The following is a 14,735-nucleotide window of genomic DNA, read 5'->3' on the forward strand; positions in this document are numbered from 1 at the left end:
GGATGGGAGCAAATGCGCAGTAGGGGGCACTCTCCCTTCACAGCCAGGACCAGAAGCTCAGCTCTGGGATGAGATAAAACTGAGCTGGAGTCCATTCCTGCTCATTAGCACCTCTTCCCATGCGATGGGGGGTGAACCCTGGCACCTGGACCCCCTTGCAGGAAGGAAAATCCCAGTAGGAACAAAGGAATAATCAAATTTATTGGAAGAAGGGAAATACAAAGATTCATTAAAACAAACACTGGGGCCGAAAGCCCTAGACAGTCCTTCTACACACACCCAGAAGCCTCCCTCCCTGCAAGGCCACCATGCCCCCTGGGCGTACACCCCACAGAGGCAGAGTCCCCACCTGACCGCTCTGCCCCAGGAGAAGGGAGCTGGCTCCCTGCCCAGCAGCACCCCTGTCAAAGGGCTACAGCACCCCTGCAGTCCCCAGCTAGAGCACTAGGCCCAGGGCGAAGCCTGAGGTGCTGGGGGCCCTGGCAACAGGACAGATGAGATTCCCCCTGTTCAGGAGAGGGGGCCAGGGCTGCAGTACAGCTGGGAGAGTGTCCTGCTCAGGGCAGGGCCCAGGTTCCTGGGGGAGGAAGCACAATGGGGAAAGGGGTGTTAGGGCTAGGGGAGGGGCACAGCAGGAGGCCCCAACTTCCGACCATCTGCTACAGCCAGAAACTGAGCACAGAGACCCTAGGAGTCCTGGCTCCCTGCCTCCCTCTAGACCCCAGGGACTAAAATAGCCCAAAAGCCAGGAGATAATTCAAAAATCCTAAATAAGCTTTTGAAGACAGAGGGAGGTTTTACTGATCCCTGGAGTGAATGAATCAGCTGGACTGAGGGGGAGCCCGGGGCTGTGGGTTGGGGATAAGGGGCACTGGCAAGGGGGACCCTAGTACCAGGCTGGCAGGGGGCGTGGGTCAAGCCTGAGGGTCCACGCGCTGCTTACTCTCACCTCTGCAGTTTGCCACACTTGATGGTGCTCAGCAGCTTGTCCCTGCTCTCAGGGTCTGGGCAGGTAGAGTAGGCGGCCAGCAGGCTGATGGGGTGGAGACAGACAGTGAGGGGGGGGCAGGGACTTGGGCTCCCAACCCCCAAGCTTTCTAGAGTAGGGGAAACTGAGGCATGGAACAAGACAGACACTCAGTCAAATAGGAAAGGAACCCAGGAGTCCTGGCTCCCAGCCCTTCCACTGCTCTCCCACCAAACCCCACTCCCCTCCCAGAGCTGGGGCCAGAACCCAGGCAGGTGGGCCCTGTACCTGGCCGGTGTGCTGTATCTCTCCAAAATGGCGGCTGCTTTCTCTCCGCTCACTCCACTGATCTGCATGAGCTGCCGAGCGAACACCTCACGCACAGTCTGGGCCTAGGGAGCCAGAGAGAAATGGGGGACAGGGGGTCAGAGCCAGGGGGAACTGCCAAGGTGTCCTCCAGTAATCCAGCCCTAGGGTAGGATCCTGGGAAAGGACAGAGCCATCCCAGCTCCTGGAGCCAACCAGTCCCCTGCCCTGGATCACAGCCAGCATCCCCGGAAGGGGAAAGGCTCCACGTCCCATTCCCTGCCCCCTAAGCCAGCCATTTCCCCTGTCCTGGGGACAGATCACAGCCAGTGCCCCCGGACCCATTCCCTGTCCTGGGGCTGGAAACAGGGTCATGGCCACTCTGCCCAGTCTCACCTTGTTCTTGACAGCTCCCTCATTGAACTCCTGGAAGGTCATTAGGATGCAGGAGTCGCTGTTGGGCTGCAGCGGGCCGCGGCCCTGAGACTCTTCCTTGGTGCAGCTCATCAGGGTCTTGTTCTGGGGAAGAAAGGGGCACCTCATAAATCCAACCAACCATCCCCTACTCCTGGCTGGCACCCCTCACTCCAGATGCACAGCCCCCTCCTAGCCCAGCCCCAGGCTCCTTCTTCCCAGCTCTGCCACCCCCTCTCACTCCTGACCCACAGCGCCCAGCCCTGGGCTCCCAAACCTCCATCTCTGCCACCCCCTCTCACTCCCAACCCACAGCCTCCAGCTAGCCCAGCCCTGGACTCCCCCTCCCCCAGATCTGCCGGTGCCTCTCACTCTTAACCCACAGCCCTGCGCTAGCCCAGCCATGTGCACCCCTCCCCCCAGCTCTGCCAGTGCCCCTCAGTCCTGACCCCCAGCCCAGCCCTGGGCTCAGCTTCCCTCCCGCAGCCCCTTGCTCACCCCATACAGGCTATTCAGACGACGTGTCATGATGGTCAGATACGCAGCTGATTCCCGCAGGTCACGGGTACGTTTGACAAAGAAGCCATCCACTACCTGGGTGTGGGGGAATAGAGCATTAGGGAGTGGGGCTAGTGGGCGGGGAAGACAGGGCATCTGGGTTCACAGCCTCCTTGAGGTTCGAAAATTTTCTGGCCTTAACCCTGTGCCATTGTTAGGGGGAGCGGACACAGAAGGGCCCCTGCATCTGGGTGCTGGGTTGGGGAATCCGTAGCTGGATGCTGGTGGTCACCTGATGCGGGGCGCTCTGTGGGAGGCTCAGGAGCTGTATGTGTATGGGAGGGGAGTGTCCTGCGGCGGGGTTGCTGTACCAGGGTCCTGGGCAGGGGTCCCCATACCTGGGTGCTGGTGGCTGCCTGCTGCAGAGTGCTCTCGGGCAGGCTCAGGTGCTGGGTTGATCCGGATTCCTCCAGCAGGTAGATGGGGTGGCGCAGGCCACAGCGACACAGACGGAACTGGGGGGATGGAGTGGGGGGTTAGCATGGGAGGGAGATCCACCCTGGCTCCCACCCCATGACTCCATCCAGACAGCCCCCAGATCCCCTCCTCAATCCCTTAGGCACCACATTCCCCCGCACCTTCTGCTCACGGAAGCGCCCGTCGATGATGCTCCCACACAGGTCAGCCATTCGCTTCCGCTCCACCACATAGTCCAGGGCCAGCTCCCGCGCTGGGGGCAGGTGCAGCTGCCCTGGGGTGAGATGGGACTCAGGAAGGGGAGAACAAGACCCCACCCCCCTGTCTATGCATGGCCAGAATGAGGCAATCTTGGTGCTGTGAGTCTCTGCCACCCCCATATTTTCTCCCACACACACTTGGAGTGGCAGCCAGGGACCCCCCTCAGTACCTCTACCCTAGGGCCAGGGTAGTGCCCCACTGGGATGTGTGGGGTGGGGCCACCCCTCAGAGCCATGGGCTCAGGCAGAACCAGTTACACTCAAGGAGCCCTCCCTCCCTCCCTGCTGGCCTGGGGGCTCCTACCTGGACGGGGCTGGACTCTCTCACGGGCGACCCACATGAAGTCTCCCACATGCAGCTTGCGCACGTCGAAGGGCACGGCGTTCCTGCGCAGCTCAGCCATCAGGTCCTGCTTCCGGGCTGCTGGGCCACTGTAGGGAGAGACGGTGTGGGACTGGGGCCTGCTCAGGAGGCCCCTGAGATGCCCCCAACCCTCCTGGACACTGAGTGACCTCCCTCCCCCAGAGCCCAGCCTGCTTGGGATCCCCATAATAAGCCTCCCTGCTCAGGATGCCCTATAACCCCCTCCCTCAGTCCCCCCAGCCAGAAGCTCGGGCCCCCCAGCGCACCCCATGGTCTCGATGAAATCCACACACAGGATGATGTCAAACTGGCCAGGTCTCAGCACGAATTCAGGGTCATGGGGCCTCTGCCCTCCAGAGCCACCCGCTGTCCCCTCCAGGGGTCCCAGGGCACTGTCAAGCCTGCAGCAAAGTGGGGCAGACAGCACAGTGAGAACACAGCCCTGGAGAGGGGCCAGGAAAGGTGGGGAAGTCCTGTCCCAGCCCCCCACAGAGAGCACAGGGGTGCGGAAAGTTGGGAGCTTCTGCTACAGTGATCAGCAAAGAATGGGTTAACATTGCCAGTGGCTGGGTCTAGAGAGACCACAATGAATGGAGCCTAACCATTAGTTCCCACTTCCCTTCCCCCTCCCTCGACTCCCACCACCTCTGCTCGAACGTGCTAGACCCCATTCCCCCCAGTACTGCAGAACTCAGGAGTTCTGCCCCCCCCCCCCCGTGACTACACCCCGGCTCACACAGGCTGTCTGGAGCTGGCACTCACAGCTGGGGCTCTGGGCGCAGTTTCTCCTGCCCAGCAGGATCCGTGGGCTCTGTGCCCTGGGGTGTCTTGGATTCTGGGGCTCGACCCTCTGAAATCAGGGCCTGCTCCACAGCCACAAGCCTCTGGGCTAGCACCAGCCCCTGCGGTGTCAGAGAGTACCTGCGGGGAGCAAAGGGCATCTGTACCCACTGAGTCCCCTCCACTGCCCCCACAGCCTGGCACCTCCCAAGTCCCCAGCCTTGCAGCACGGCACTAGCAAACCTCCAGGCAGCACAAAACCCCCTACTGAGCCCCCCACCCCACCTGCCCTGCCCCTATTAAGCCTCTGTGAGGATCTAGGGAAGGCGTGGGTACAATTTAGGCTCTCCGAGTGGGAGCAGGAACTGGCTGCCTGGCTCCTTCCCACGCGGGATGCTCCCTTTGAGGTGCAGCCTTTCACCTGCCCGACGCCTTGTTTGCCCCCACAGTGGGCGGAGAGTCTGAAGGCCGGTGGCAAAGGAGTCACAGAGCAGCATCGACATGAGGTGCTCGGCCACAGCAATGGACTCACTCTAGACCTAGACAACAGACTGGCCCCCCCAGGAGAGCTGGGGTAGCGGCAGGAGGCGGCCTGGGCAGTGAGGTTGTGGGGCCGGGCTTGCCTGGTGCGGCTGATGAGGGAGTCACCGGTCAGAGGAGGCTGGACAGTTATAAAGGGGAGGAGCTAAGCTCTTGGGAGGTTTGGGCCATTTTCGACAGAGTAGCCTTGAAGCAGGGGCCCTGCCTGAGCCCAGCTGGGTGGAGGCCTCCCAAGGGAAGGGGAGCTAGTGGCAGGCACTGCAGGCAGGAGGTCGGGCTGCAGGATCTGAGCTCTCTCTGCTGCATGTGATGAGGTAAAAGGGCAGCAGGTGAGTTTCGGGGTGGGGTCCGGGTGCAATATCTGCTTCATAGCTGCTGCAGGGCTCCTGTGGGAGCTGAGCTGGACCCAGAAAGCTCACGCCTTGGGACAGGGGCTGAGTATGGGGCAGTCTGAGGGGTCAGTGCTGTGCCCAGGGTCTAAGCTCACAGGAGGAGCTGTACCCTTAGTGTGCCAAGGGACCAAAACAGGGGTAGGGACTGGACTCTGCTCAGGCTCTGGGAGACTTAAACACCCAGGGCCCCAGAGGCTGGATTCCCCTCCCTGCAGGCTGGTGGGCAGCAAGCCTGTGCCCAGTAACATGGACTAGGGGACCAGCTTATGACACTCATCCCAGTGCAGAATAAGCTGTAAGCTTGGGCGGCAGGGGCTGTGATGTTCCATGCAGGTATCCTCCAGCAGACCAGAGTGCACCAGCCTAGCTGTCCACCAGATGGAGATGGTGGCCAACCCTCCCATTAGATGCTCTCCTTTCAGTCAAGGGGAAAATGCCCATGACCTGGAAAAGAATATATCTGACATGCTCGCCTTGGGGGGATTCAGCTGCCCAACAGTGCCTGGGCCACAGCTGTGGTGCTGGCACCCACACAGCAGGGGGCGATGGTTTCTCTGTGGATTAGGGAAAGTGTCATGCAATCACAGTGTCTGATGCTTAGCCCATGCCTTCAATGGAAGAGATTCTAGACAAGTGGGGATGCATGTTACCGTAGCACCATGGAGCTCACCAAGGGCGACTGGCAGGTACCAGGTGCCTTCACCCCTCAGCGGAGCTCTAGGATTTCCTGGTTTTACCCTCTGTCCTAAAGGGCCATCTACCATCTTTCAGCGTCTGGTAGCTCAGTTACGAATGGAGAACTTGGCCTAAGCATATATTGATGACATTTCTAGCCACATCTGGGAAGAGCATGTGGCCTAGGTTAGGGGGGTACCTGACCCCCTTAAAGGTGGAAAGTGTAGAGTGGGGATTGCTGAGGTGGCTTATCTAGGACACAAGGTGGGGAGTAGCTGTAGAAGGCCAGAATCTGCAAAGGTGGAGGCTGTTAAGGACTGGCCTGCTTCCCAAACCAAGAAACAGACCTACTCCTTCAGTGGGATGGCAGGGTATTACTGGAGATTTGTAATGCAATTAGCTCCCGAGCTGCTCCCAGCACTGAGCTGTATCGAAGGGCGAGCCAGACAAAGCGCTCTGGATGGCCCAGCGTCAAAGGGCATTCTGGGCCTTGAAAGAAACCCCCCAGCTGAAACAAAGGAACAAGCTGTCAAGGGGCTGGTTTGAAGGTTGCTGCTGTGAACAGACAGGACACCTGCATGGACAGAGTGAAGACGGAGCGCAGAGAACCAGGGTGTGGCAAAGCCGCTGCTGCTACCAACATGGACTCTAAGTGTGGCTTTTCCAGGCCGGCCTGAGGACCCTGTGACACTGGATCCCAGGTGACTAATCAATGCTCCTTCGGCCTGGCCATGCTGCCCTGCCTCACCGCAGATCCTGGTATCGCTCCCTAGGAAGGAAAAGCTGCTGCAGGAGTTTTGATTTCTGCAGCAAGCCCAGCGGAGACCCACAGTGAGTTACTAAGACTGCTCAGCAGCCCTTGGGGAAGGTGTGGGCCCGTGGGTGCTGGGGTTACCACCAGGAGACTGTGTAAAGGCCGGGCCATGTCCACAACAACTCCCAGCAGTACACTACTCCCTGATGAGCCCCCCATTCCTTACAACACGGCACCCCCTCCAAAGCCCAGCACCCCCTCATACCACGATGCCCCTAGCAAGCCCTGTATCGTGTCCCCTGCAGCACAGCACCCCCTACCTGGCTGGGACATTGGTTTTCAGCACCAGCTCTTTGCGGATCAAGGTACCCACCGATGCCCACGCCGTGTACCTATTTCCAGGGTCGCCCTGCAAGACACAGATACCCCATGTGACTCTGCTGGGTGGGACCTACCTGAGCCCCAGCAGAGCTTGGAGCAAGGGAGGAAGGCAAGGCTGGGGGAAGCAGAGGGGGTAGGGAAACTTGAGGGGGTGGGGTGATGGACTTCAGATCCCTGCGCCAGGAGCGATGGCTCCTCAAGCCATCTTCAGAACCCATCAACTCCGGAACCTCATGATGGGTGTTTGATGGTGCCCGGACTGAAAGGGGATGGCAGGCCGGGGGATTCTCCAAGGCAGCTCTCACTCACCAGGGTGAAGGATTTGTCACACAGCGGCTGAGCTGCCCGCTGCAGCTCAGGCTTCGTCAGGAACCCCCGGCTGCGTGGGCTCTGTAAGGGGGAGCAGGAGGAGTCAGCACTGGGGAAGAGAACATAGGAGGCCAGGCTCCAAACACCACTTGCAGAGCTAAGAATAGAACCCAGGAGTCCTGCCTCCCAGCCCACTGCTCTAACCATTAGACCTCACACCCCTCCCAGAGCTGGGCATGGAACCCAGGATTCCAGGCTTACCATGCTGTCCTTATAGAGGGCTAGCAGCACAGCATAGGCCCCGGAGTGTGGGGCTGGGACATACTGCCGGGGGGGACGGGCCTTCCTCTGGAAAGAAAAGTGACAATTAGCAGGATCCCCCAGCTCTGATCCCCTCGCTGCCTCTGACATCCCCCCAAGCCCCAACCTGTCCCTGCAACCCAGTGTCTCTCACACAAACCCACTCCACCCCAGAGAGGCAAGGGGACTTACCTAGCGTCTGAGAGTCAGAGCCAGGGATAGAACCCAGGAGTCCTGACTCCACACCCCTCCCTTCTCTAACCACTATACCCCATTCCCTTCCCAGAGCCAGGAAATAGAACCCAGGAGTCCTGGCTCCCAGCCCTTCTGCCAGAGGCAGTGCTCTCACCGTGGGGGGAGGCTCCAAATCCCCAAGTAAGGTCTGTGAGGCAGAGGGGTTGCTGAGGGAGCGGTGCTCTGTGCCAGGGGGATCACTTTCCTGGCCCCCCATGGAGGGGCTGGCCCTTCCCATGGCTTCAAGGGGGGCATCTGCACCTAGGGTTCAAATAGAAATAAGATAGGAGCTCCCCAAGCAGCCAGTTCCCCTGCAGAGGCTCCGATCCAGGCCCAGGGCCCCCGAGAGAGGACAGGCCCTGTCTCCCGTTCCCTGCCTCCCTCAGCCAGCCCGACCCTGACCCCCACCCTCCAGCTGGGACAGGGCCAGGAGGCACGGAGGGCTCCTTACTGGGAGCAACCTCTCACTTGCTAGGCTCGAGGACGGGCCTGATAGGAGGGAGGGGGAGACAATACCCTCCCACTCCCTAGGAGAGACCCTACAATAACAAAGCACTGTCATTTGATTTTAAATCTACCACAGTTGCTAAGGATCCCTAAACCGAGTGGAACCAACTACCCAGGAGCCCTGTACACCCCAGTGCACCTATGCCCCTGTGTGGCTGCCCACCCCCCGCTCAGCCTCCTTCAGCCTTCTCCTCACACCATGCCATCTTGGGGGACCCCTTCAGTCCTGACACCCCATCCCTGGTGCTCTTCACCTACCCTGCTCAGCACGGTGCCTCTCCAGCCGCTCGTCCAGCCTCCGGCAGATCCCGTCCCCAAAATGCTGCAGAATCGCGGCCTCACGCCCACTGTCCAGGGGCAGCGGGTACCTTCGAAGGGAGCCCAGAGCCTGAGGGGGGAAGAAACACTGACACGGGGAGCCTCCAGCCCCCACACACCCCTCCCAATGGGGTCCCAGCAATAGGAGCCAGGACTCCTGGGTTCTCGCCAAGCTCTCGCAGGGGAGTGGGGTCTAGTGGGTTAGGTCAGGGGGCTGAGGACCAGGACTCCTGGGTTCTAGTCCCAGCTCGGGAGGGGAGTGCAGTGCAGTGCTCAGAGCGGGGGGCAGGAACCGGGACTCCTGCGGGGAGGGGGCGAGCTCACCCTCTGATACACGAACTGGGTCTTCTTGCCCTTCTCAGCGGCCTCATCCCTCCACTCGGTCAGCCACTGCACGAAGAGGGGGTTAGGGCAGGCGGGCACCGGCTTCTTCCGCCCCAGCCGCCGGGGGGCCGCCATCTCCGCAGGGACCCGGGGCCTTTCCCCTCTCGGGGGCGCTGGCTCCGATCCAGCCCCAGCGGGGGGACGCGGGGATGGGGGGCGTCCTGGCTCTGCCGCCCCCGATCGGAGTCCCTCTTTAATGGTAAGGGGATGAGGCGGCGACAGCCAGCCCCCCAACAAGATGGGAGGGGTTCCCCCGGACTCCTGGGTTCCCGCTGACCCACTAGCTGCAGCATGGGGGAGACCCCCACACTCTGCTCCGCGGGGGCGGGGGGGACGGCACCGCGACCCCTGAGCCGGAAGCGATTCTACCCTTTTCCCGCCGGGGCCCCGGCTTCTCGGAGCACCGCCCGTGGCCGCTGGGAACCATAGAGAGCGGCGACGCCCGGGCTAGAGTGTGCCCGGAGGGGCTCTCCAGCGCCATCAGAAAGCCGGAAACTCCGCGATGCCCGAGCTCTGCGGGTGCCGCTCGGAACAGAAAGAGAATCGGGGGTCGAGGCCGGGAGCACTGGCAGAGCTGGGGGAGCCCAGGGCTGGGGGAGCAGGAGGCTGTGGGTCGGGGGTGAGGGGCACTGGCAGAGCTGGGGGAGCAGGGGGCTGTGGGTCGGGGGTGAGGGGCACTGGCAGAGCTGGGGGAGCCCAGGGCTGGGGGAGCAGGGGGCTGTGGGTCGGGGGTGAGGGGCACTGGCAGAGCTGGGGGAGCAGGGGGCTGGGGGTCGGGGGGGAGGGGCACTGGCAGAGCTGGGGGAGCCCAGGGCTGGGGGAGCAGGAGGCTGTGGGTCGGGGGTGAGGGGCACTGGCAGAGCTGGGGGAGCAGGGGGCTGTGGGTCGGGGGTGAGGGGCACTGGCAGAGCTGGGGGAGCCCAGGGCTGGGGGAGCAGGAGGCTGTGGGTCGGGGGTGAGGGGCACTGGCAGAGCTGGGGGAGCAGGGGGCTGTGGGTCGGGGGTGAGGGGCACTGGCAGAGCTGGGGGAGCCTAGGGCTGGGGGAGCAGGGGGCTGTGGGTCGGGGGTGAGGGGCACTGGCAGAGCTGGGGGAGCAGGGGGCTGTGGGTCGGGGGTGAGGGGCACTGGCAGAGCTGGGGGAGCCCAGGGCTGGGGGAGCAGGAGGCTGTGGGTCGGGGGTGAGGGGCACTGGCAGAGCTGGGGGAGCCGGGGGCTGTGGGTCGGGGGTGAGGGGCACTGGCAGAGCTGGGGGAGCCTAGGGCTGGGGGAGCAGGGGGCTGTGGGTCGGGGGTGAGGGGCACTGGCAGAGCTGGGGGAGCAGGGGGCTGTGGGTCGGGGGTGAGGGGCACTGGCAGAGCTGGGGGAGCCCAGGGCTGGGGGAGCAGGGGGCTGTGGGTCGGGGGTGAGGGGCACTGGCAGAGCTGGGGGAGCCCAGGGCTGGGGGAGCAGGAGGCTGTGGGTCGGGGGTGAGGGGCACTGGCAGAGCTGGGGGAGCCCAGGGCTGGGGAGGAGGGGGCTGTGGGTCGGGGTTGAGGGGCACTGGCAGAGCTGGGGGAGCCCAGGGCTGGGGGAGCAGGGGGCTGTGGGTCGGGGGTGAGGGGCACTGGCAGAGCTGGGAGAGCCCAGGGCTGGGGGAGCAGGAGGCTGTGGGTCGGGGGTGAGGGGCACTGGGAGAGCCCAGGGCTGGGGGAGCAGGGTGCTGTGGGTCAGGGGTGAGGGCCACTGGCAGAGCTGGGGGAGCCTAGGGCTGGGGGAGCAGGAGGCTGTGGGTCGGGGGTGAGGGGCACTGGCAGAGCTGGGGGAGCCCAGGGCTGGGGAGCAGGGGGCTGTGGGTCGGGGGTGAGGGGCACTGGCAGAGCTGGGGGAGCAGGGGGCTGTGGGTCGGGGGTGAGGGGCACTGGCAGAGCTGGGGGAGCAGGAGGCTGTGGGTCGGGGGTGAGGGGCACTGGCAGAACTGGGAGAGCCCAGGGCTGGGGGAGCAGGAGGCTGTGGGTCGGGGGTGAGGGGCACTGGCAGAGCTGGGAGAGCCCAGGGCTGGGGGAGCAGGGGGCTGTGGGTCGGGGGTGAGGGGCACTGGCAGAGCTGGGGGAGCCCAGGGCTGGGGAGGAGGGGGTTGTGGGTCGGGGTTGAGGGGCACTGGCAGAGCTGGGGGAGCCCAGGGCTGGGGGAGCAGGAGGCTGTGGGTCGGGGGTGAGGGGCACTGGCAGAGCTGGGGGAGCCCAGGGCTGGGGGAGCAGGGGGCTGTGGGTCGGGGGTGAGGGGCACTGGCAGAGCGGGGGGAGCCCAGGGCTGGGGGAGCAGGGGGCTGTGGGTCGGGGGTGAGGGGCACTGGCAGAGCTGGGGGAGCCCAGGGCTGGGGGAGCAGGAGGCTGTGGGTCGGGGGTGAGGGGCACTGGCAGAGCTGGGGGAGCCCAGGGCTGGGGGAGCAGGGGGCTGTGGGTCGGGGGTGAGGGGCACTGGCAGAGCTGGGAGAGCCCAGGGCTGGGGGAGCAGGAGGCTGTGGGTCGGGGGTGAGGGGCACTGGGAGAGCCCAGGGCTGGGGGAGCAGGGTGCTGTGGGTCGGGGGTGAGGGCCACTGGCAGAGCTGGGGGAGCCTAGGGCTGGGGGAGCAGGAGGCTGTGGGTTGGGGGTGAGGGGCACTGGCAGAGCTGGGGGAGCCCAGGGCTGGGGGAGCAGGGGGCTGTGGGTCGGGGGTGAGGGGCACTGGCAGAGCTGGGGGAGCCCAGGGCTGGGGAGCAGGGGGCTGTGGGTCGGGGGTGAGGGGCACTGGCAGAGCTGGGGGAGCAGGGGGCTGTGGGTCGGGGGTGAGGGGCACTGGCAGAGCTGGGGGAGCCCAGGGCTGGGGGAGCAGGGGGCTGTGGGTCGGGGGTGAGGGGCACTGGCAGAGCTGGGGGAGCAGGAGGCTGTGGGTCGGGGGTGAGGGGCACTGGCAGAACTGGGAGAGCCCAGGGCTGGGGGAGCAGGAGGCTGTGGGTCGGGGGTGAGGGGCACTGGCAGAGCTGGGAGAGCCCAGGGCTGGGGGAGCAGGGGGCTGTGGGTCGGGGGTGAGGGGCACTGGCAGAGCTGGGGGAGCCCTGGGCTGGGGAGGAGGGGGTTGTGGGTCGGGGTTGAGGGGCACTGGCAGAGCTGGGGGAGCCCAGGGCTGGGGGAGCAGGAGGCTGTGGGTCGGGGGTGAGGGGCACTGGCAGAGCTGGGGGAGCCCAGGGCTGGGGGAGCAGGAGGCTGTGGGTCGGGGGTGAGGGGCACTGGCAGAGCTGGGGGAGCCCAGGGCTGGGGGAGCAGGGGGCTGTGGGTCGGGGGTGAGGGGCACTGGCAGAGCTGGGGGAGCCCAGGGCTGGGGGAGCAGGGGGCTGTGGGTCGGGGGTGAGGGGCACTGGCAGAGCTGGGGGAGCCCAGGGCTGGGGGAGCAGGAGGCTGTGGGTCGGGGGTGAGGGGCACTGGCAGAGCTGGGGGAGCCCAGGGCTGGGGGAGCAGGGGGCTGTGGGTCGGGGGTGAGGGGCACTGGCAGAGCTGGGAGAGCCCAGGGCTGGGGGAGCAGGGGGCTGTGGGTCGGGGGTGAGGGGCACTGGCAGAGCTGGGGGAGCCCAGGGCTGGGGAGGAGGGGGTTGTGGGTCGGGGTTGAGGGGCACTGGCAGAGCTGGGGGAGCCCAGGGCTGGGGGAGCAGGAGGCTGTGGGTCGGGGGTGAGGGGCACTGGCAGAGCTGGGGGAGCCCAGGGCTGGGGGAGCAGGGGGCTGTGGGTCGGGGGTGAGGGGCACTGGCAGAGCTGGGGGAGCCCAGGGCTGGGGGAGCAGGGGGCTGTGGGTCGGGGGTGAGGGGCACTGGCAGAGCTGGGGGAGCCCAGGGCTGGGGGAGCAGGAGGCTGTGGGTCGGGGGTGAGGGGCACTGGCAGAGCTGGGGGAGCCCAGGGCTGGGGGAGCAGGGGCCTGTGGGTTGGGGGTGAGGGGGGAACTCACCATGCCCAAGGAGACCCCTCTAGCTGCCTCTCCCCTTCTTAACTCCTTCTGTCGCTCACCTTCCCCCCCAGCAGTGTAGTGGGGGCTCCGCTGATCTTGGCCACCAAGCCCGGGGGGCAGGTGCCTTGCTCAACCCCCATCCCTCCTTGGCCAAGCTACAGGGCCAGTGATTCTCAACCTTTTACAGACTACTGTAACCCTTTCACAGTCTGATTTGTCTTGCGTACCCCCAAGTTTCACCGCACTTAAAAACTACTTGCTTACAAAATCAGACATAAAAATAGAAAAGTGTCACAGCACACTATTACTGAAAAATGGCTTGCTTTCTCTTTTTTACCAGACAATTATGAAAAAATCAAATGGAATATAAATATTGTACTTTCAGTGTATAGTACAGGGGTGGCCAACCTGTGGCTCCCGGAGCCACAGGCAGCTCTTGTATAGGCACCGACTCTGGGGCTGGAGCTACAGGTTCCAACTTCCCAATGTACAGGGTTGGGGGGGGGCTCACTGCTCAACCCCTGGCTCTGCCACAGGCCCTGCCCCTGCCACAGGCCCTGCCCCCTCTCCACCCCTTCCTGCCCTCTGCCCTGAGACTGCCATGCCCTCACTCCTTCCTCTCCCCACCAGAGCCTCCTGCATGCTGCATGTCCAGAGGTGCGGGAGTCAGCGGGGCTGCCGGTGGGTGGGAGGCGCTGGGAGTAAGGGGGCGCTCATGGGGGGGTTGCTGACGTATTACTGTGGCTCTTTGGCAATGTACATTGGTAAATTCTGTCTCCTTCTCAGGTTGGCCGCCCCGGTATAGTATATAGAGCAATATATACAAGTCATTGTATGAAATTTTAGTGTGTACTGATTTCACTAGTGCTTTTTCTGTAACCTGTTGTAAAACTAGGCAAATATCTAGATGAGTTGATGTGGCCCCTGGAAGACCCCTGTGTACCCCAGGGGTACACTTACCCCTGGTTGAGAACCACTGCTATACGGCTTTTAGCCTGGCTGGGGAAGGTGTAAGGGATAGGGGAAGGGGAAACGTGTGTGACAAGAGGAATGTACATATTGATGAATAGGTTCATGCATATTCATGAGGTTGACCCAGATGGGACCTTCAGGAGAAAATGGGACAAAGTGCGGGGCCTAACCTGAGTGTCCCGCCCTGCCACGCGGCTGGCCTGAGCTGCTCACCCAAGCCCTGCCTCCCCCTTCCTGTGCACAGCCGGGGCTGGGGTCGCTGCTCGCCTGAGCCCTGGCTGCTGCCCACGCATGGCTGGGGTCGTTGCTCGCCCGAGCTCTGGCTGCCGCCACCACGTGGCTGGGGTCGCTGCTCGCCTGAGCACTGGCTGCCCCCTGCAAGTTTCTCTGCACCACACCACACCTTTTTGACAAAAATGGGCATTTGTCATTCGCTCTTGCCAACTGATGAAGTCAGCAAGAGCAAATGGGACAAATGCCCCTTTTGTCAAAAAAGTTGGGATGGCCAGGACAGGGCTTAAAAGAGGGACTGTCCTGGCCAAAACAGGACATATGGTCACCCTACTTCAAGGGGTCATGCTGAGAAAGGAGGGGAACCAACCTGCCCCCACCATGAGAGCCACTGTCTTGGCTTCAGATCATCCTTCCTCACCAGCTGTCCCCAACCCAGGTGGCTCCCCCCCCCCCCCCCACACACATACAGGTGGTTTCTCAATTTGATTGGTGAGGGGGATAATCTAGGGAGCATTTGGTTAATCCCATGGGATAGATATTCTCCTGCCTGGAGACAGTCCTGCCCCGCAGACAACCCTTGCCCAGCTCTGAGACCCAGGTGCCTCTGGGGTTGGCCACAGGGACTGTTTATACAGGGATCCCTCCCTTGGTTCTGAGTCACAGTTTCCTGTGGGGTGGTGTGAAGGGGCTGTTCATACAGGGTTCACTGGTGG

General features: G+C 63.5%; 1 protein-coding gene across 3 annotated transcripts; it reads right to left on the reverse strand.

The window, feature by feature from the left end:
* Window positions 1-179: 179 nt before the first annotated feature.
* On the reverse strand, window positions 180-9,309 carry MUS81 (MUS81 structure-specific endonuclease subunit). 3 transcript variants are annotated; one of them, XM_007056166.4, is made up of 16 exons: window positions 8,801-9,309; window positions 8,417-8,546; window positions 7,767-7,912; window positions 7,379-7,465; window positions 7,118-7,198; window positions 6,748-6,836; window positions 4,049-4,207; window positions 3,553-3,687; window positions 3,227-3,354; window positions 2,824-2,936; window positions 2,584-2,700; window positions 2,186-2,281; window positions 1,670-1,792; window positions 1,256-1,359; window positions 950-1,033; window positions 180-577 (listed from the first exon to the last, which is right to left on the reverse strand). In XM_007056166.4, the coding sequence occupies exons 1-16, from the start codon at window positions 8,933-8,935 to the stop codon at window positions 511-513; spliced, it is 1,794 nt and encodes a 597-aa protein (XP_007056228.2). In that variant the 5' UTR covers window positions 8,936-9,309; the 3' UTR covers window positions 180-510. The 3 variants fall into 3 exon arrangements, with proteins under 3 accessions (XP_007056228.2, XP_037760850.1, XP_043407583.1); XM_037904922.2 differs by lacking the exon at window positions 3,553-3,687 and having other exon boundaries at window positions 8,801-9,260; XM_043551648.1 differs by having other exon boundaries at window positions 180-1,112; window positions 8,801-9,259.
* Between the last annotated feature and the right edge of the window lie 5,426 nt (window positions 9,310-14,735).

Source organism: Chelonia mydas, chromosome 7 (genome assembly GCF_015237465.2).
Source record: "Chelonia mydas isolate rCheMyd1 chromosome 7, rCheMyd1.pri.v2, whole genome shotgun sequence".
Taxonomy (NCBI): domain Eukaryota; kingdom Metazoa; phylum Chordata; order Testudines; family Cheloniidae; genus Chelonia; species Chelonia mydas.

What these genes read in the sequence shown, in the direction of transcription:
- MUS81 (XM_007056166.4), bottom strand. Translation starts at nt 8,935, where the DNA reads ATGGCGGCCCCCCGGCGGCTGGGGCGGAAGAAGCCGGTGCCCGCCTGC. An exon ending in AAAACCAATGTCCCAGCCAG is followed by an intron (nt 4,208 to 6,747) that starts GTAGGGGGTGCT and finishes TGCTCCCCGCAG; the next exon opens with GTACTCTCTGACACCGCAGG. An exon ending in AAGTGTGGCAAACTGCAGAG is followed by an intron (nt 578 to 949) that starts GTGAGAGTAAGC and finishes TTCCTCCCCCAG; the next exon opens with GAACCTGGGCCCTGCCCTGA.